Source organism: Lutjanus erythropterus, unplaced genomic scaffold (genome assembly GCF_056507025.1).
Source record: "Lutjanus erythropterus isolate fLutEry1 unplaced genomic scaffold, fLutEry1.hap2 Scaffold_155, whole genome shotgun sequence".
NCBI classification, from domain to species: domain Eukaryota; kingdom Metazoa; phylum Chordata; class Actinopteri; order Lutjaniformes; family Lutjanidae; genus Lutjanus; species Lutjanus erythropterus.
Window position 1 is genome coordinate 2,065,443 of NW_028146632.1, and position 22,433 is coordinate 2,087,875.

The 22,433-nt window shown below is 39.6% G+C and overlaps 1 protein-coding gene and 3 long non-coding RNA genes across 4 annotated transcripts; 2 read left to right on the forward strand and 2 right to left on the reverse strand.

The window, feature by feature from the left end:
• Window positions 1–1,490: 1,490 nt before the first annotated feature.
• On the forward strand, window positions 1,491–3,389 carry LOC146304389 (uncharacterized). The gene is made up of 2 exons (XR_014769377.1): window positions 1,491–1,575; window positions 3,127–3,389. It is a non-coding gene; the product is annotated as an uncharacterized LOC146304389 (long non-coding RNA).
• Window positions 2,923–5,019, reverse strand: LOC146304390 (uncharacterized). Its single transcript, XR_014769376.1, has 3 exons — window positions 4,703–5,019; window positions 3,593–3,738; window positions 2,923–3,389 (listed from the first exon to the last, which is right to left on the reverse strand). It is a non-coding gene; the product is annotated as an uncharacterized LOC146304390 (long non-coding RNA).
• Window positions 5,020–6,737: 1,718 nt separating this feature from the next.
• On the forward strand, window positions 6,738–9,045 carry LOC146304391 (uncharacterized). Its single transcript, XR_014769378.1, has 3 exons — window positions 6,738–7,452; window positions 7,778–7,934; window positions 8,157–9,045. It is a non-coding gene; the product is annotated as an uncharacterized LOC146304391 (long non-coding RNA).
• A 626-nt stretch (window positions 9,046–9,671) lies between these two features.
• LOC146304392 (histone-lysine N-methyltransferase Suv4-20-like) lies at window positions 9,672–18,836 on the reverse strand. Its single transcript, XM_084714189.1, is given in 4 exon segments — window positions 9,672–9,909; window positions 10,196–10,274; window positions 17,817–18,774; window positions 18,777–18,836. Coding segments are annotated over 4 exon segments (1,335 nt in total).
• Between the last annotated feature and the right edge of the window lie 3,597 nt (window positions 18,837–22,433).

A 22,433-nucleotide genomic window follows, 5' to 3' on the forward strand; every position in this document is an offset into this window, starting at 1 on the left:
TAGATACAATTCAGTTAAACTAGTCCTGTAAAGATTCACACAGCATGCAAACTCATTTGGATTCTGCAAAACACGTTTTGATCACACATATAGCATTATAATCACATTAGTATCAAGAATAAGATAGATTAGATCAAGACCTACAACACTCATCCCAACCCCCCTTGTGTTACCTGTAGCTCATTAGTGTTTCACCTTTACCTGTTATCTTCACTGCACCCACTGTCATCCGAAAATGAATAAGGAAATTCCCACTGTTCAACACCAGGATAAAACATCACAGTGACATCATCATTATCATACTTAACCACAGTTTGGGGGGCCTGTGTAATGGTTCTGGTAGATTTACGAATGATTAACTTAATGATGGAGACCAGGCATGTACCAATGAGGATGAGGAGAAGAAGAAACACTACTACGGTGGTGAGAAGCTTAAGAATACCTGATCCCCAGGACCCGAATGTGCTTGAGAAATCCCCTAGCTCAAACCCGTGAGTGGCATGTAACTCTTTAAGGCCCTGTGTGGTGTCATGGGCCATATCCATTATCTCAGCTGTTGCATCTGAAATATAAGAACAACACTCAGTACCGATGACTTTACAGGTTCCACCCTGAGCAGCTAGTAACAAGTCTAGTGCCATACGATTTTGCAACACCACTGTCTTTACTTCCTGCAGCTCCTTGTGTTCTGCTAACATAGCTTTATTAGAGACATTAAGGTGGTTTTCTAGCACTTTGGACAGGGATATAAGCTCTTGTTGAGTGACATAGACACCATAGAAGGGGAGAATGATACCTGCTACCCGTTGGAGGCTAGACAACTCCCTCCTGTGTTTATGTAAAGGGGGATACAATGCGGCTATTTCAGACAAATCTACTTCTCTAATCAAAGGGACTAGATAGGCCAGATAACATGTTCCAGAAGCGTCATCGTAGGGCACACAGCTATAAGCATTATTCCCACAGACCAAGTACACTCTCTCAGGCAACGGAGACTTCATTAGACTGATCTGCACGGATTTCAGACAGCTGCTGTGTCCTAAACTTTCATGCTGATTTGTTCCTACGCCTTGCATGCAAAGGGACACATTCTGTAAATCATGGGTTAACACCGGGGGAATATATGTGGAGCAATCACGAAGAGGAGTAGGCTGAGGATGGAGGGGCTCAGAACAGTTATGCACTTTTACTTTAAAGGTCTCATATTATGCCCCTTTCTGATAAGTTTTTATAGGTCTCAGAGGTCCTCAAAACATGCTTTCGAAGTTTGTTTCATAAAACACCACTCGGATCATGCAGATCAGCGTGTCTTTATACCCCTCTATTTCAGCCTCTCTCAAAACGAGCTGTTTCTGTGCCTGTAGCTTTAAATGCAAATGAGCTGTGACTAGTCGCGCCCCTCTCTGGTGGTGGGCGTGGCTTGAATCAGCCGGTCCTGCCTGCTATGTTTACGCTGAACACCATGACGGACATGGCTGCTGTCAGACATGGTAGATTTTAAACATCTAATTTTGATCCAGAGGAGGCTCCTGCAGAAATTCAAACACTGCGGATGTTGCCGGACGTGTCTGAATGGTAAGTCTACAACTTTGTGTGTCTTGATTCTTTACAGTTAGTCGATGTGTGTGTTGGTACAACGTTAAAATGTAACTAGCTCGGTAGCTAATGCTAACTGTAATTTTGGCGAATAAGTGACATTATAATTTGTGAATATAGTTAACCGTCATGTCTCCGGTGAGACACGTTAATACTCAAAGGACCTCTACAAGTGTTACAGGTGTCCCAATTACTAACATATTTTGACGATTGCTGACAATAATTATCTTTGTTTTCCAATATTCTCTGCAGAGATGACTATCAAAATAGTCCTTTATGTAGCCACATTTTTTTAATCATAATACTGAACTTGTTTTAGAATTTATTATCATTTTATCATCAGTTTTCAGACGTCAAGGCTGTGTGCAGTGGTTTGTAAACTACACTGTGCTCCGTCTCCACATAATGTGCAACAATTTACCTGTTCCTATATTATGTATTTGAAATTTGCCAAAGCTTCCTGCTCATCCATCACAGCTTGTCTAATGTCTTTCAGGTTTGAATTTCATAGGCCTAATATTTTGTTGAAATATTTACATTTTTCTAAATTTTGTGGATATGTTCACAACAAATCTTAGAATAGACTCTGGATGAATTTATTTATATGAGCATTTAAATCAACCAATGCTCTTATTATAATACATGTATCCTATAACACTTGTCCCTATCTTCAGCATACTGTTTTACACTAGTATGTGTACCACTGCTGTATATATTGTTGTACATCACTTACATACAAATGCATGTTTACATATTCTTACACGTCTTAGTTTTTTTTTCTACTGTTGTATATAGTTTAATTCACAATGCACATGTTAACTAATATTTTATTTTTATTTCTTAAAAGCTTTATCTCTACAGAATATTTTTATCTTAATTTCTATATTCTATATGCTTATATTTGTAGAAATATATGTATATACTTATATTCCAGTCTTCCTTGAATGAGTTTAACTGTAACACTACCAATTTCCCTCCTGGGATCAATAAAGTATATCTGATTGTGATAAGTCATTGTATATTGAGCAGGATAATGTACAGTGAGCAGGTCAGTATTGTAAAATAAACCTCTTCAGAATGAAGTAAGACCCCCTGTTTTGTGTCAGGGTCCTGCATCATCCTGTCAGGGTTTATTTCATGACACTGACAGAAAAGATTTTCACAATATTGTTAGTTGTATTTATGAAGATAAATATGTCAGATTTTTTACAGTTTGCTTTACATTACTTAAGTTGGCATAACATTACAGTGTTCACTAAACACCATGAATGGAGAAGCACACCCCAAAATAAACAGATACTGTTCATATTAAACATTAAACATAAGTTTTACACATACTGTGAGGCATTTATTGAATCGCATATATCACATCGTATAACATGTCAAATGATGTACTTATCATCCATGACAGTAAACTGAAAGATTCACTGAATCCATTTGAAAAAAAAAAACTTTGACGCATCAAAGATTGATGTTTTTGAGGCTAAACTGTTAACTGGACATCTTTTCCATATGTTTCATTCGTTACAGGTATCAGCCTATAGGTTTCCTCGTCACTCCTTGTCAAAGCCTGTCTGGTTCTTAGGATTGGCACCACGTTTCCTGACGCCCAGGGCCTCTATGTTGGATTCAGACCTCCTCTTAGTTGAACCAGGACACACAGCTGGCGATGACCTTCTCCTTGTCTGGCTCCTCATACTGTGGACTCATGTCCTCTGGATCTTCATCCCTGTCTGGCACCGGGTCCGGAAACACTTTCTCAAAGATGGGGTCCATTAAGTCGGCCACATATCCTGTGCAATATTGCAGAAAGATTTTGTTTAAACTTCAAAAAAGTCAGTGCATTATGTTTATGTGTGTATTTATATAAGTTATTAATTTTCTATTTTATTTCTATTTTTTGTTGAAACCTTTGCAACAACTGTTACAGTGATACAGTAAATACAACATGTACATGACTTAATTTTAGTTACAAATAAAAGAATGTAACGCTTACAAAACATGGGCTCAGTCTTCACTGGTTTTGTTCTGCAGGCTCCTCTCATGGTCTTTGGGAAGTGCAGTTTGAAGAGTTGGTCTCCACCAGATGTGATGTGTGGTTTGTCAGCAGGTTCACTGTAATACATGACAGCCAGGCAGAGTCTGAAAGTACAGCAGTACAGAGAAAATCAAAGATGTAAATAATGAACAACTGTAAATATTTTTTACAAATTAAATGTAACCACACTTTCATTTACCTGCACAGCATTCCAAGAAATGGAAACACCAAGAGTCTTTCAAATGCCACTGAGACAATATATGCAATCATACACTGCTATGGCCTAATATATTTATAATAACAGCTGATGTGTGTGACTTGGTCATTGTTACTATGCCGTTTTTGTGAGTAAAAAGTGAGTAGTCACATGATTTTATGAATTGTATTGATATCAAAGCAAAACAGTCGTCATTATGGACGTGTCCCTCTCCTCCTGCATGTCCTGCACCCCCACTGTCTTGTTTGTAATATAATGCAGGACTACTGTTACCGTACTGTTGTCCTTTAGCGCATCAGTGTTGAAGCACCGTAAACACTGAATAGAGGAGGGGGTGGTGTTGGTGAGGAAGCTGTTGAACCGGAGAAATTAAACTTATTTTCTGATTATTTTGATTCTTACATTCTAAGCACAGATAAACACAACTGCATACCTGCGCTAATCACAACGCCTGATTTAGTCTGAATTCAAGTTTCTCGGCTTGATTTTGCAGCAGGTCGCTACACATTTCAGGTATGAGACAGTTAGCAGCTTGATGCTAATCTAAGTTACACAGCAGGCAGAGGAGAGAGGAAGCGTCCATAACAACAGAGTCGATAACACAAACCCAGCAGCATGAAGTCACACAAAAACTGACATGAAAAACAGTCACCAGCATCCAATTTACTATTCTGTTTAGTTAACTGGCTTCATATGAGGCTTATCGTTCACACAGATTATCATGACTCTCCCTCAATATTATACTCCAGCGTGTGAGCACACAGTAGATGCTACACATATTAGCCGCGATGCTAACGGCAGGATGAGCGGCTAAATACACAGTAAAGCAGCATAAAGATGATAGAACTTACCGCTGCCATGTCTGCAGTTATGTCACAGTCGGTACTGATCCATCCTTGAGCTTCAGTTTTGAAGTAAATCCTGCTTTGTACCGACCGTCGATGAAGAAGCAGTCCGAAGTAAAATGGTTAGCACCCGCACACACACGCAACACTTTACCGGTGTTGTGAGGACATTTTACTTAAAAATAAAATTAATAAATTAATCCACTGGGTCTTCTGTGGGTCATATGACGGGAGTAAATGCAAACATTTGTGCTCGTTCCTGCAGCCAACAACAGAGGACTTGTTGTGCTTTCCTTGTGCCTTCAACATCTCAGTTTGCCTGTGTAGCGTTTACGGAGAAAAAATGGCGAGCGGGAGGCGGACTCGTAGGTTTTCAGTGGGCGGCACAGACACGCAGCACAGGGAGTGTCTCCGGCTCAGAGGAGGTGCACAAATCTAAACGGAGCGTTTTGGCCGACATTCACTGAAAGGTGGAGCAAGCAAGAGAGGGAGAGAGAGGATTGTTCTCATATCGGGAGTCTGAAGGCAGGCCGGGGACACATATTTTCACTGGAAAACCTTCAAAAAGTGCATTTTGCATAATATGTCCCCTTTAACCGTTCTCCTAACATTTGAGTCCGAATAAGCTCTGTAAACACCACATCTTCACTCTACAGTCGCCTTAACCGAACATTAACAAGTGGCAAGCTACAGTTACTTCAGTGTCTTACCTGCGTAGTCTTATCTTGCATAGCTTCAGTCCCTACATGCAACAGGCATGCATGCAGCCGCAACACGCAGAATGCACCTCCATCTGTGAACAAGGCCCAAGTGGTCTCACTGCCTCTCCTGTCTGCAGCTCAAACTGATCCAGAAGTGCAGTACTTCGTTTGTTTAAGAGCGTGATACTAACCAACGTTAAAGGCACATGGCGCCTTCTAGTGTACAGAGTGGGCAATATCATCACCTCATAAAGAGTTTATTGAAGGTGCAGTGTGTAATATTTACTAGGATTTATGGGCAGAAATGGAATATGTTATTCATAAGTATGTTTTTATTATTATAAAGTCATCCTAAACTAAAAATGCTAATGTCCGCATTACCGTAGAATAAGCCATTAATATCAAAGATGTTACTAAAAGTTACACACTTGCTTTGACTGTTTAACAGGTTAACATGTTATTGTGTGTTTATTATTTTATTAAATTAATACTGCATTGCTTTATAAAACCATTTGTGTGTCCATGTGTTTCTTGTCTGTTGTTTCAGAATGGAGCAACCACAAACAAGGTTTAAGGGCTCTGCAACTACAAACATGAAATCAATTAAATTAAAAGTAACGGCAATTAAACAGATGAAGAAAGTCCAACACTGGACAATACGTGGAGGAAAAGCAAAGCCAGACAGTGTGCACACAAACACTGTGGCATCTGTCTCAGACGGACAAGCTGCCTATAAATTCACATTGTTTAAGGAGTTGACAACACAAGTGGAAGTAGGAAGATCGTATATATTCAGAGGTTATGAAGTGGGAAAATACGGCCCCAACAACTTCCTGTGCACAAAAAACACAAAAATATACATGTGTGCCGACATCCCTGTGTCGAAGGAGCTCGAGCATGAGGCAAAGACGTTAATCTGGCCAGACTCAAAAGAAGTGAAGCTGTCTGCCATCACCATCCCCTCTGACCACATCACAGTGGGGGGTTCAATTGCACATGTAAGTTTTTGGAGATTTTCATAACACAATCAAATTCTACATTAGAATTAAAAGTTTTGCATTCTGACTAAAATATATACACATAATGCTTTGTATCCATCTAGACGGTTTTGGTCAGAGTTTTGGAGCTGGCGGTCATAGAGATGTCTGCCTTCTCTCCAAGACAATGGAGCTGGATGAGCACCACAAGCCGAGTGTCGTCTGGTTCCATCATGTTGGAGAGAAGACAGACGTCTCGTCAGCCGACATGTCCAAAACTCTGCAGCTCACACCAAAACCGTCTAGATGCAGTCATGCATTGATAGTGTACGCTCAGTCTGTTTCCATCTTACCTTGGCTTTAAAGAGCATATTGCAGGTTATACTTTTTTACACATGTATATGTAATCTTGTCCAAAAATTACCATTTTAAAAGTTAAGCAATGATTTACAATGATTTTCAGCCCACAAGGGTGCAAATTTAACCGAAAAAGTGACTGTTTGGAGCAAAGCGAATATAACTGCTCTTTTTTTCAAGATCGCGTCATATTACGTCACGTGAGGGAGTTATAAGCTAGCCGCTGCAATAGTTTAGTGTGGCGAGTAGGTAGCTATAAGTCAGAGCGGTCCTGTTATAGAGAGTCAGTGTGTTTTCAGTAGTTTATCTTGGTTTATCATGGTGAATTACTGCGTGTGTGGAGGTTGCACAAACTCCAGCCTGTCAGGACATCGGGTCCAACGATTTCCGAACAGTAAAAAAGAGCGGAGCTGTCTTCCGTGCCTGGGTGCGTTTTGTGCAGCTGAAGAGACGGGACTTCACCGCCGCGTCAGCTACGAAAAACGCGGTCGTGTGTGGCGCACACTTCAGACTGGAGGATTATCATTCCAGCGATTTGATGGAGTTCAACATGGGATGCCGAAGCAAGAACCAGGTGCGACTTAGACCAGGTGCAGTTCCTTCGGTGCACCCGCTTTCATCAGGACCGCTGTCAGCAGCATCTTCGGGTCTTGCTGCCGGCGGGAGACACGGACATGGATCGGACAGAGACTCAGCTCGAAGAAAACGTGAGCTGTGCACTGTAAGTATTATTTTCTAACAATTCATAATTAACAACTTAGTTAACATAATGATTTCAGTTATGAGAAGCAACGGGATATATTTAGGTTGTTGTAGTAGAGCGTTAGCTTGTAACCCCCCAAGCTAATAAGGTAGAAGTGGAAAGCGCTAGCTAACGTTGCTAGCGCTAGCAACGTTAGCTAGCGCTGGCAACTGTTTTTGTAAAAACCTATCTTCTGAAAAGGCTCTCGGTTTGCTAATAACATAACTGTCAAGTTTAGTTAGAGCTCAGAGATGTTGTTTGCACAGTAAATATTTTGATAATATAACGTGTGTATGTTTGTAAGGACTTGGGAGACATTAGCAGTGGTGAAGAGGGAGCTACAGCCAGGGCAGCAGCACAAATTGACACAGAGCAAGAGGATTTTCCTCCACTGGCTCCTCAGTCATCTGTGCTTCACTGTGGCTCACAATGCAACCTCAGACCTTCTCATCGTTAATCAGGTAGTGTAACATCACTCATATACAGAATTAATTGTATATGCCACAGATATGTTTATAGAATATTAGAGAGAAAATAATTAGATAAATCTTTCTGTATGATGCAGGTCAGAACACATTCTATGAAAGGGCTATTGTATGGGATTGCATATTGGATGGGGTATATTTTATAAGTCAATAACAGTGGAAGTGAATGTGATCTAAAATTACGTTTTCTTCCCCCAGAATATGCTTCAGCCCTCATGGAGTCTCTGAGAGTGGAATACTCCAGGTCACCACAGGTTCTGCGAGAGCACAGTTCAGTCTTGTCCTCCTCTGCACCTGCTCCCCTTTCCAGATCCCTCCAGAAGATGAGCAAGGATGAGGCTGTGGGGGCATACCTTGCACAACATTCCTGATTTAACACGGGGCATTAATACGATACCTGCACAGAGGCCTATCACACTCAAAGTACACACACCTTGTGATATTCTCTAAATTTTGATATCGATCCAGTTGCACGTGTTTTATAAATAACATTTATAATTGAGGATTGAGACAACACTAGTTGAAAGTTTGCACAGTTGAGTGCTCTCTATTTTTACATGGGTCAGATGGTATATTTTTCTTTTAATATATTTACATTTGGCACATCTGCATATATATTTTAACAGTTGCAATATTGGGTTAGTTTGGTTTTCACACTTGATTTATATATGCTGTACCGAATGTGCCTAATTCTCTTCACTTTAATTCATGAAAATACATAAGTAATTATTTATGAAGGACATGTTTATTATCAGTCTTAGGCTATGTACAGCACTTTGTTTTCAGCTGTGGTTGTTTTTAAAGTGCTTTATAAATAAAGTTGAGTTGAGTTGAGTACTGTTGCTTGCAGGCCTAACCATAAATTCAGCTCTGCTTGTTATATAAATGTTCTACTCTAACATATTTTCTTACAGAGACACTTTGTGATTGTGATTTGTTTTTATTCATTGTCACCCAAATGAGGCCATTCAAAACCTTTATAAACCCCTCCTTCCTCTGGAAATTGCTGTCTAATGGCAGACACAACACAAGCTGGTATGGGCTTTCTGATGTGCCTGCCCAGAATGCCATAGGTCCAGCGGACAATCTGCCTGTATGCAGTGTAGCGGTATTGCCTGGAAATAGGGACAAAATATCAGTATTAGTCATATACTAATGGTATGAAAAAGTGTGACACAGGTAATCCTATGCTTGCACTTTATATTGTATATGTTTAGATTTTATGTATTTGTACTACTGTGCTGAGCCATATGTAATGGGATTTTGTTCTACATTTTTGTGTACTCAATGACAATAAAAGTCTAAGTTACTGTCTACCTAAATATTGGCCACTTTAACTTATTAGCTGTTTACAGTCACTGGCTAATTATGATAACCTGTACAATCCAATTCAATGCTATACAGCAGCTCGGCTGTACATTCTACATTTATTAATTTTATATATGTTCAGTGTATGTTAACTTTGCAGAGAAGGTGATAATTCTACTTTATTACTGAGGCTGTACTAAATGATGGTGGTGTATTAGACTGCCTTATATTGACAGTGTGTTCCTATTATTTTGCCCTTATCATATGATAATAGAGTGAACCAAATATTAAGAACACCTTTCAACATACTGTACCCTTATACACCACCACCATCCACTACAATCTCAGTAATAAACATACAGTAGGAATAAGTGAAAAAACTAAGAATAATAAATTATTTGTACCCTAAACATACTCATGTGTGTTGGCCTGGAGAGGTCCATGCTCCTGCCTGAAGTGCATGTAGGCTATCTGCAGCACGTATGGGTTGAGACAGCATGCCTCGAACCCTGGGTGCTGTGTGACACACTGCACTTCCAGCCTGGGGGTGACGCTGTCCACTAATGCCCAGTAGGCATCTACCTCCCTGCAGCACATACTCTCCTCAGCTGTGGTCATGGCCTCGCATTTCCCGCACAAGCACCTATCAAACAAAAGGTTTATCAGGGAAATGCGCTCTCTCTTTCTCTCTCTCTCTCTCTCTCTCCCTCTCCCTGTAATGGTAAAGCGATATAGCGCGTAGTATGGACAGATGACGACAATGAGACAGGAGCTTAGTAGTTTATGGTAAGTATCAATACTGCTGCTGGTATTAGATGATCAATACTATTTTATTGCCGGATTCATGATAGTATTCTGAACGATATTGTGACGTGAGCACAGTATTATTGTCCTCAGCTAACGTGTATAAGCTAGCACCGGTCTCTCACCAGGACACCTGCCCTACTCTCCACTGATTCTCCTGACACCACAGCTCAATCTCCCTCCCATTCTCCCCCTGGTCTCTCCCTGCTCTCTGGGACGCACAACAGGCTCATAATTGTAGGGCTGTGGCCCGTCATAAGAGTAGTTATGAACGTTAAAAGTCTCCTCCATGTCGGAATTGTGATCGCGATCCATCGTTTTCCTATTGTTAAAGTAGACCGGTCTCCCTCCCGTTACGTCACTTCCGGTCAAGCATTTTCAGATGCGGAAGTAAAAATTTCTCAATAAATGACCCCCAAAACCTAAAAAATGTATGTATAAGTATATTTTTTAATAAAAAACGAACTCCTACATTATTTTTCTAAACTAACATATTAATAGCAGTAATTTATAGACCACCATCTTATCCCATGTCTTTGTTTAAACAAAATTTAGGTAAGTTACTTGATTGGCTACATCCACTAAGTAACACAATAGCTATCATGGGAGATTTCAATGATAATTTATTAAAATCTTCAACAATCTGCAGATTTGTAACGGAGAAGGGGTTTAGTCAATATATCAAACAACCCACAACAGAGAAGGGCACATTAATTGACCATGTGTATGTAAAAACAACACATTATGATGTAGAGGCAATGGTGTCCCCGACATATTTCAGTGACCATGAAGGGATTCTTTGTTCTTTTGTAGTGGAGCTGATTGGTCTATCATTGATGACGTTAGTAAATGAAACTATGAGATGTAATTTTAACTTTATTTATTAATTAAATTATTTATTTATTTGATGATGGATTGAGTGTGTCCAGATCGCCTAGTGTGTATATTTATGTATAAAGCATAGAGTTGAGGAATAGGGATAGTGTTTTGGTTTCTTTGCTCATTGGACAAGGACAGAGTGCAGGCAGGTTGTTGTCAGTTGTTTAGTGTAGAATGGTACACTTTTCATCAGTCCCATTATATGCATTTTGTGTTGTGTTTTCTGTGATACTTGTATTGTTCCGTCCATTTTAATAGCTATATCAAATACATGTTTTCCCTTCAAGTTCTCGTAGCCATGTTCTTGCATGTGTGTTCTACAGAGGGGAAATGTGTTTCTTTTTCTGCATTTCAACAGCATTTATAAGCGGAATTAAAAAACTGACAAACATTTATGTCATGTGGAGCATAATGATTCCCATTTGGTGAACTAAATGAAGCACAATTGTGCCATACTATGAAATGCTGTCACTTGCAATGCAGATTCAGGTTCTATGTTGATAAACATTTATGTTGTATTATAGTATATGTTTGCTCTGTTATCGTCTGTTTTGATGTGTGTTCAATACAAAAAAAACAAACAAAAAAACAAAAACAAAAAAAAACCATTGTGTTATAGTGTATGTTTGCTCTGTTATCGTCTGTTTTGATGTGTGTTCAATACAAAAACGAAAAACAAACCAAAAAAAACAAAACCAAGAAAAACATTGTGTTATAGTGCATGTTTGCTTTATGCCATTGTCTGTTCTATATTTAGGGTGGGGGGAAAAAGGGTTTTGTTTCCTGTGTTAATGTTGATAATTTGACATCTGCGTGAAGGCTCATACATACCATAAAATATCAATTTTTTTACCAGACCTGACGAGTGTGCAAAAATCTGGGACTTTTTGAGCACGTTTAGGCCCTCAAAATTGCGATTATATGTTAAGAAGACAAATAATAATAAGAATAATAAGAATAATCTTTACAGTTTTAATAGGGTCCTCACACCGGTTCGGTGCTCGGGCCCTAATAACTTAACAACCCTCCTAGTCATAAATCCCCTAGGTAAAGTACATACCTTCTTCTCTCATATATTTGTTCAGCTGTCTCAAGGCCAAAATGCACTAAAGGCGTCTGACGCTCGCGATTTGAAACGCACCCATTGTTCTAAATAGCAGAACATCTTGGCGCACGTCAAAGTGACTTGACGCTCGCACTCTGAGCTTGTTTCAATTTTTGGAGCGTCAAATGAGGACCAGGGCTTTTTTATCTGCAGCTGCAGTTCGAGTTTGGGGAGAGTTACATAGAATAAAAAAAGGCATGCACGTGAGGAGCGAGTGCTGATGGAGCTTTAGCTCCACCTGAAACCAGGTAAAAGAAAAAAGGAAGAAAAAAAAAAGACCCGCAGGAGAGAGGGAGGGAGGGAGAGAGCGTGTGAATAGGGACAGATGCGCCGACTTGATATAAAAACTTTATATGATCATGAAACATAATATTGAACACTTTTGTGGCGTGTGAGTTTTTTGCTCTAAGTCCGATTTGTTTACTTAATACTTTACTTACTTACTCCCCGCCGACTGATCATAACTGCGCAGGAGGAGAGAGAGGGACAGCAGAGAGGAGGGAGAGGGAGCGTGTGTGAAGTGCTGACTGATATAAAACTTTTTTGATGATAAATCCTGATGCTACTGTACAATTCCCTGACTAAAATATCTCTCTCAGTAACAGACAGACGCTCATCTCCTCCATGAAAGTTTTGTCACTTTGCAACATTATTTTAAATCATTATGAACTGTCCAGACTCTGTGTCTCCCTCTTCATCTCCTCGGTGTGTGTCGGTGTGCAGTTTGCTGTCTGCTGTGGTCTAAAACATCCTCACAGGTGTAAACTGGGCGAAACTGATGTAAATTATCCTGCTTTCTTAATACAAAAACATTAATATCGCGCACCGTTTAGTCATTATATAGACAGACCTGAAAAAAGATTTTTTTCCCTCAGAGGACAATATTTTATTAAAGACATAAACTATTATTAATAGTTATACTACAGATGCATATAAATAACGACCTTTTCTTAAAATACTGCTGGTTTTATGGTGATGGAATGTTAAATCTGATGCCTGCAGTGCGCTATAGAAGCTTCATTTGACGCGCGTTTTGGCCTTCACAGTCCTTGACTATTACCTTAATTCTATAATTCTTAATTCATTCTATTCTAGAATATGTGCTTCAACTGGTGGCAGCAAAGTCTGGTAGCTCTGAGTTTTTTTTACTCAACCTTTGCTTTATTTTTGTTATTTTTGTCAACTACTGATGGATTCTTCTGTTGGAAGAATAATTTTTTTCAAGAGAAGAGCTTTTGTCCCTGAAACGGAGCAAATCTGGAGTATGTCACCTTATTCCAGCTGAGATAAGGAGGTGTTTTCGTGGCTGTCGTGCTGGTGCAAAGTTGAAGGCCAGGAAATTGGCTTGTTGCTATACTTTTGTGCCAGTCGGATGGGATATAAGCTACTGTGTTAACCATGTAATGGGTGTAATTTATTTATCAGCCCATCCAACCAATTTTATCACCAGCTGCCACTGAAATTAAGTGTTGCTATTTAGACAGTTAGAGGCTTATGTCAGACTGGTGGGATGTCAGAATGGCCGTTGCCCCCCAACATGGTCCTTTGTATCTCTAAAACCAGATGGGGAGGTAGAGCCTTCACTTGACCTGGCTCCTTTACTGTGGAACCAGCTTTCTCCATGGATCAGTGAGGCAGACACTCTCTCTACATTTAAGTCTAGGCTTAAAACATTCCTCTATGACAGGGCTTTTGGTGAAGTGTGACCTCAGACAATAGAAAAGATGGAGGGTGGTTCCTTTGTCCTAAGACAAAGAGAGCTATACCCAAATGGCCAAATCCAAGATGGCCAACCATATGTGATGTGGGGGAAGGTGAACAAAGGTGTGTTCCTTTGTTCAACACTAAGTGTCAGTGTAAATATAATGATTTAAATTGAATCACGCTCGATGATTTAACACGCAATTCAGCCACAGTGCCTGAGGGAGCCGACAGTTGGCCGTTGTTGTTACCATGTCCATAGACTGTATACTTCTAGCAGTGTAGCTCAGGTGTTAGAGCGACGGGGGGTATGACATCTTTGTTTCAGAAAATATCAGTTTTCGGCGTAAAGACGAAGACGCCGAGGCAGCGTTTTCAGATTTTCCCACTTTGGGACCCGTTTCCAAACAATACTGGTTTCATTTTACCTCAAAAACTGAATTTTTGAGAACATTTGGAATTCTGCTCTCATGGAAACAACTACAGTCAATGGGGTGACATTTTTAAACATCAGATTTTCTCTTATGAAGCAAAACACTTATCATTAAAAACAAATCACCAACATTTTCATGCTTTCTAGATGCAATTTATGTATTATCAGATTTTTGTTTAGATAACTGAATTTCTGACATTTCGACCATTTTTGAAATCTGCCTTGACAACAGCTGTCTGGCTGGTGAGTCCATTTGAGAAGTCACACACCAGGTCTTACTTCCACCCAATAAGTTCAGTGAGTTGGGAGCTGGTTCTTGGTATGAGAGATTGTAGGTTCAAAACCCAGCAAGGGTGATGATGATGATGATAATGACACATCAAAAGGCCATCAAAATGGAAACACAAGACAATAGTCCTGATGGTGGCGTTGCAGCACGCCTCTAGGTTTCAATACAGTGAAAATTCATAACATATCAACCATACGTGCTACAGCTTTGGAATGTTCAAATTGCCTAAAATTGCCTGGTCCCAACCATTGCTGAGCAGAAGCTATAACTAATTCCTTTTTTTCCACTTAGAGAAGTGTTTGTGACTGGAAACAATGTAATTATGTGTGATGGTCTGGGAGACCGCTGTGGCCGTTTGGGTTAGGGGGTTAGAATGTTGACGGTTCTAGTGTTAACCTAAAAAATACACTGGTTGTATTTGTTGTGGTTACTTGGGGGCCCCAGAAGGAGCTTGAGGTGGCATTTTTGTCTATGCCCTCCTACAGCAGAATGCCCTCTTAAAGCCAGTAAAGAAAAAAGGGCCAAATCTTAACCTTTGGCCCAAAGTTGCATAAACTGAGCTGAGACTTTCAAGCATCAAATTTACGTAGTTGTTCAAAGAATATTATTATTGACGTTGGTGGCCCTATGTCATTCCTAAAGCTGCTTTTGGTTTTACAGGAGCAAATGACCTACTGCAACCAGAATAGGATTTTGCAAATCTCAAGAGTGTTCTAGTCCATTTTCAGATCTTAATCTTTTTTGTGGGCCACAAAATCAGCATTTCTATTTGGCCCCTAGGGGCCCCCACAACCACTTTCTACTTTTTATAATGCAAAAAGATCCATTTTCTACAACACTGGCCCTTTAAAGCACAAAAAAAGGCAAAAACAACATCTATTTAAGTTCTAAATTGCTACAAACTTAAAACATCAGACCACCCATGAGAGATGCTTTAATCCTAATTCCTGAAGTCCCAAACAAGGACTAATATTTTCCAGGGGCCCTTTAGGACTGCCAGGGGCCATTGGGACCCCTTGTAGACCACTCAGATGGCAAAAAACACTCTGGGTTTTTCAGTGACTATTGGGGTATGTTGCAGACCACTGAGAAGTGTGATAGAAATTCCCATTTCTGATGTAATTCTGTATCTGCATATTGTAAGTACCTAAATACAGGACAGAGAGGAAGGCCCAATATACTTGTATGATGCACAAGACAACATGAGATAGAACAAGCCAGAAGTGCTGTATTGTTTTTCTGAATGTCCTGTACCATCATGTGATAACAATATGCAACTCACCCTTTCCTGACCTTGCATTTATCTGTGTATAAAACACTGACACATTCTCTGTTCTGAGCTCATTTCGCCCAGTTCATTCTTTGACTGTGCTGTGAGTCCATCTGCAGATGCTTGAGTAAACCTTACAGAAAGACAAGTTTCTGACTCTGTGCTTAATTCAACAGAAATTGCCACCACAGAAGGCCATGGAATGCATGTGCAATTTGGGGCCCCTAGGGGCCACCCAGAGTTTTTCAGGGGCTTTTGAGGAACCTTGTAGACCACTAAATTGGTTATATGTATAAAGCATTTTATTCTGGGGGACATGCAGGTCATTGTGGGTCCCTAGAGTTACTCTGGTGGCCCATACAAAGCATTACCAATAACCCAATGCATTTTAAATGAGTAGCCACTCTGGCCCCAAGATATTATATTTATATCATACTGTTAGGGTCCAATAATGATAAACTGGGTGATACTGAGAGATTGGCCTCCAGAGTCTTGATCAAGCACCCCCTGGTGCCCAAAAATGCAGCTACAATGAATAACTGCATACCTGGATACTGGCACTGCAATATTGGCTTACTGGGAAAATGTCCCCAATACACATGAATGGATGAAAGGCCCAACATAGTAAATGTGAAAAAACATTAAACTTTTAGGTAAAGCCAGGTAAGAAAGGCCAAGTACTCATTATGAAACTCCCCCTGGACCCTAACCCTCCTTGTTACCAGGGATTCACAAATGATATTGACACAACTTTAAACTACCGTAGTCACTGGTAATTGACTGGTCCAACGACGATACCATGGGCACCTCAGGTCTGGATCTCCTCAGTTCTGCAAATTCTTTTACAATGGCTGCTCTCTTGGCCTGCTTGACAAGAGGTTCTCGTTCCTGTTAACATAAAAAGAACCCCAATACTAGACAACCTTAACTTAAGAAGGGGCGGCTGTGGCTCAGTGCTAGAGCAGGGTCGTGTCCCAGTCAGAAGGCTGGTGGTTCGATCCCCGGCTCCTCTGGTCTACATGTCAAAGTGTCCTTGGGCAAGACACTGACATAAGTCACAGTCCAAGTTTTCTGTTGTTCTGTGGTAGACAATTAAAAATTAATGAGTCCAGGAAATTCAAGCTGATAGCATAACACAGTATAAATAGTGGAAACATTTAATTCAGTCTTACTGTCCACTCCCATATTTGAGAAGAAGCTGGAACTCCTCTTTATTCGGAACGCTATGTGACACTCTAAGGCCGGAGATATACTTGCTGTTTAACCATGCGTTTGCGTTCGCGTATGCGTCGCGTTAATTTCTGAGGACGCGCACAACCATCGCTCCAAATGGACGCAGGATACGCGAGGCAGCCATGAAGCGTAGGGATGCGTAGGGGTGCGTAACGCGTAGTTTAAAGCAAGTATATCTCCGCCCTAAGGTGTTGCTTTAAGTTGCTGTAGCTGCTGAAACACAATCCGTAGGGTTTTCCGCTCTGCATTTAGTTAAAAATAATAAACCACATAAATATTCTGCCTTCTCAGCAAACTATCCCAAACTACACTCTCTAGTGATTTCTACTTACCATTTTGCCCAAGAAGTCATTCACAACACTGCAACCTGTGCATTTTAAGAAGCAAAAGTGGTCACAATGTTAATGTCACAATTGGAAAACTGAGCATATTCAAATGATAAAACCTTTTATTTCTGTGGTGGGCTAAAATAACTTAGGCGGAGTGAAAAAAGTCAGCTAAATTCTTCTTTTGCTGCTTTTAGTCTGGCCGAGAAGCACTACAGAGCAGCAGCAGCTGCTTTATGAATGATATCCGTGAACGTTCTCATTCATCCATGTCATTGTAATAACAGGAAAGACTCAATCGAAAGCAACTGGACTTGTTTAAAAGTCTTTTTTGAACTCTGCCTGCAAAACATCTTCAAAAAAGAATTTTAAACAAGTCCAGTTGCTTTATTTGTTTGCAATCTTTGACTTTATTTCCAAGACAGCACCTGTACAACAGGTTCTTATTTTTTCGCCTTGCCTTTACTCTGTCAATAGATTTGAAAAACATTTCCCTCAACCGTCTGTTACCCTGAGCTGTGCGTAGCTCTGTTCTTCCTTGCTTCCTCTCTGGGGCTCTGGATACTCTTCTTTCCAACTGTGCTGTCAGAGCTTCTGTAGGACTCTTCTTGCTCCTTTTTCTTGTGTTGTCTGTGTTAGTGGGTTTTGTTTGATGTGTGAGTGCAACCTCTTCCACCTCTTCAATCACCTTGTTACTGAGGCAGGCACTAGTCTTTCTGGACTGAAAAAGATCTCTCTCTCTCAGTTGGCCCATGGGGTCCCGTGTCTCTTCGCAATGAGGCTGCTTCCTTCTTTGTTTAAAGCGACCATCTCCATTACTCTCACAGGTGCAGCATTCACACATTTCATTTCCCTTCCCAAAAAAGTTGGGACCATAGTAACATGTGATCTCCTCACCAGGTGAGATGAGTCTGATCACTTCGACACAAGCAAAAAATGAGCGAGTGACATACTTGCAATTTGGATTGCAGTCGTGGTTGATAAAACGTGTAGGCCCGAGCATAAGCTGATCGCAGTGTTTGCGCAAGAAATACATGACACTGAAGTCATTGACTCCAGCTTTCAGCATTGCACTGTCAGTGGGACTAAACGCCACTATGCAGCCCAGCAGGACCTCAACACGCTGTCCTACAAACCAATGCCTTGTCGAGGTTACCTTTGCTGCATTGGTCTCAGAAGAGTATCTGTCAGTAGACTCTACCCTGACACCACTGTCCAACAGGAAGGCCCTAAGGTAGCGATACACATGTTGCCTCAGCAGGTCCCGATGATGGCTTCCCAGAGAATTAAAATAATCACCACCCAATTTGCCTGCTGTCGGTGCATCAAATGTCACATTGAAGTCATGCGTATGCTGAAAGCCCAGCAGGGTCTCTTTGAGAGTATTGTAACACTGGATCTCTGGCAAAGGAGTGGTGTTCATCTTATAGGTGCTGAAACCCAGCAGTGGATCCAGCACCAAAGCCAGGTCAGTGCCAGGTCATCAATCTCACAGAGCTCCATAACACTCATTATGGTCCCTCCGTCCATTGCCTCTAACCATCAGTCTGCCAGGAGTCCTTTGGAGTCAATAAAAAATATGATCTAATAGACAGTTTATATTGACCTGTTCACTTGCTGTGGCTCCTCTTCACTGGCCGGGGAAAGTTAACCTAGCAACTCAGCTGCTTCTTAAAGATCCATTCTGGAATTTGTTGGGCTTCTGGTGACTGCAAATTCCAGATGTGTGGCTGAGGCAGAAATGTACAAGACACAATGGCTGTGTTCAAAACCGCATACTAACTACTACATACTTCCATACCCATACTATCCATACTCCATACTGCATACCAAATCCATCAGACAGTATGCAAAGCGTTTACACTACAGCGTACTGCATGATAACCCACAATGCATTGCGCTCCTACCCGAGCCGAAATCGACAGGCTGAAGCTGATTTCACTTTAGCTCTAAACTCTTTAAATATATCACTTTATCGAGATTTTTTTGAAAATCAGGCGAGAAAGTGGCCGTTTAGATCCTGACTGTGCCGTTTATTTGTCCAAATACCAACCGTTTACAATTTCGTTCGGACGAATTCGGCGAAATTTAAGCTAGCTGCAGTGAGCAACACACTTCCGGTTATATTCACAAAATAAAACACCCCTATCACTTTCTCATACCAAAAGACCATGGTGATAAATAGTGCTTTTACTTTGAAAATTAGAAGCGAACCAACCCGCAATATATCCTGCTTGACACCGCCGTTTGGACTGATCTCATCCCGTTAACGGAATTTGACCAATCATGATGCCTTACCGGCGGAGAGTCTTGTCGGCCCGCCGTCTTCGGTACATCATGGTCGCTATCGACTTGGGCTTGTTGTCAGATGTAAGTTATATTTATTTTTTAAACTTTCTTAATAAATGTAAATCCAATGAGAAATCGCTAACATAACATACCGCCAAGCATAAAAATTGGAGGGAAAATTATATCTAACTTTACTCAGCTTGGTAATTCTTCTGTCCTGTTCGCGGTGACGTCACGTCGCGTTGCACCCTGGGTAATTTGAGTGTGAGTAGTAAGCTGGTGATGCATTCTCAACATTTCTGGCAAATGCAGTATGCATCCGGGAACTTCTCGCATACTCAAAAATCGCATACTGCCAGTGTAGACACACTGCATACTCAAAGAGTTAGTATGAGTAGTAGGTAAGTATGCGGTTTCAAACACACCCATACTGTTTTACTGCATAGTACAATTAATTTGAAGTATAATTTAAAAGTGTAAATTATTTCTACATTTAAGGTTAATTAATATGTTAAAAACAAACAGTAAGCCAGAAATGTATACTGTTTACTTCTTAATAAGACAGATAATACCAAATGAAATGTTTTGTTTCTTAAGCACAGGAGTGACAGGATGTTATCCCAAAACTGCAGTGGATATGTAGTATAAGCATAACAGCACCCAAAAGACATAATTGAAGTCCAGTTAAAAAGTACTGATGACTTATTTTTAACACCACAGGAATAAAATGCTCAGCAAAATTATGTACATTTATTCCATTTCCAGTGAACTATGGGAAAGGTAATTTATTTGAACTCACATTATAGACAGCTATTGTTTTCATAACAGTGGATTTTGTGGTGAAATTATGTACACTATAAGAAACTACTTATATTTGCCAAGCCTCACTACTCTAAGCTTCAAATCATAAGAATTTTTAACAAACTAGGGATCTGTTCACTGTACATAGTTTGTCCTACTAATTTATCTGTATATGTATTTTTATATGTATGTAGCATCATGGCACTCAAACACTTATGTTGTAGAATATCAATCTGTCTTGATACCTTAAGTAACCTCTGAAACAGGACTTATAAACATATAATGAATTTGGGAAGAAATTCATCTTCAATTTAAAACACATAATGTGCACAATTCCTCTCTCACTTAACTTTATAAATAAGACTGAATGCAAACCATCAAAATGAAACAGACAACCAACAATTAGGAAACAATTACTTTTATAACATTAATAAAAACAAATCCAACATAACAATTAAAAGGAACATAAACAAAGAAAATATAAGAACAAAAATATATATTTTTAAAAATCATTCGTCCTCCTCCTCCTCCTCCTCCTCCCCTGTCTGACAGGCAACATCTGTCACATCTGCAATACAATAAATGAATTTATAAACACATGAATTAATACACTTACTTTTTTCATGACACTACATACTTCATCATACAATCTAAAACATATATTGATAATAGCCATATATACCTCTCAATTCACAAAATCAAAATACTAAATTGTGGCCAAATTTTTGGACATATTTAGTTGGGTTTATGTTGCAGTTTCATAACTAATAAATGTTTATCCTGCCTTTTCAGACATGTTTGTAATAATACTGATTTTAATTTGTTCTGAAAACATAGCTAAGATACCTTTGAGTAAAATAATAATCCAATTAGGATCAACAATAAACAAAATAATTATTGAAGCTTCTATCATTATACATTATACTGAAAAACAACAGATGAGGATCCTAAAGTGACCAAGTACTTTAAAGACAATCAAATTGCTAAAAACAAAACTTCTTTATACTCCAATGCACAGAACAGGTGACATAGTCATGACTCATGACCATTACTGGATGACTCTGCAAAATTTCCAATTTCAGATTTAAATAGCAATACCAGAACATTATTATCATGTTTCACAATACCCAAACCACAACTAAACAGAAACACTTACCATCTCTGGCAAAGTCGGCCGTAGCCTGGACAACCTCCAGCTGAAGGAGCAGCTGGAGGTTGTCCCTCCTCAGCTTGGCCACCTCCTTACTCAATAAGGAGAGCCTCTGGTTGGCGGCCCTAAGGAGGCGGGTCTTCCTCACCATCACATCCATTGTGACAGCATGAACCTCACTCATGCTGGAATAAAGGTCTTGCCGCTCAACAGCAGGATCCATGCATTTGTACTGCAAATACAAAACAAGAAACATGCATATCAATCATAAAACAACATGACTACACATTTTGAACAGATGATTCATGACACTTTGCAGAAAATATATATGTATATACATATATATATATATAACTATTATTTGGTTTAAAAATTGCATTTTTTCAATTGTAAATGTTAAAAGCTAGTCACAATAAAGCTAATAGTTCATACAAACAAACATGATGATGTAAAAGTCAGACTGTTAACAAACCAAGTCATTTCTTTATATATAGGTTAAAGTGCTAATTGTTGGTGAATGAATAATTAATGGTTTCATTAATGTATTATTCCTCTCAGTATACATGGTTTCTAAAATGAAGAAGCCATGTATCCTACTTGATTTTTCCAATAAATGTTTCCTGGTTTGTGAACAATTAGTGATTGAAATTAATCTCAAATATAAAGGTAGAACAAAAATCTACTACATATCTTAATGCAGCCTTTATTATACTGATATTTATTCTCTTACCTTCTGTAATATCAGTTTTAACAGAATTACAGACTATATAATCCAGACAGAAAATGCATTATTGACATTAGAACTGTTTGGTCATAAGCATACAAAGTGTGTGTACAGCAAATTCAAAGACATGTTTCTACATATATTTCACAATACTAGAAATTAT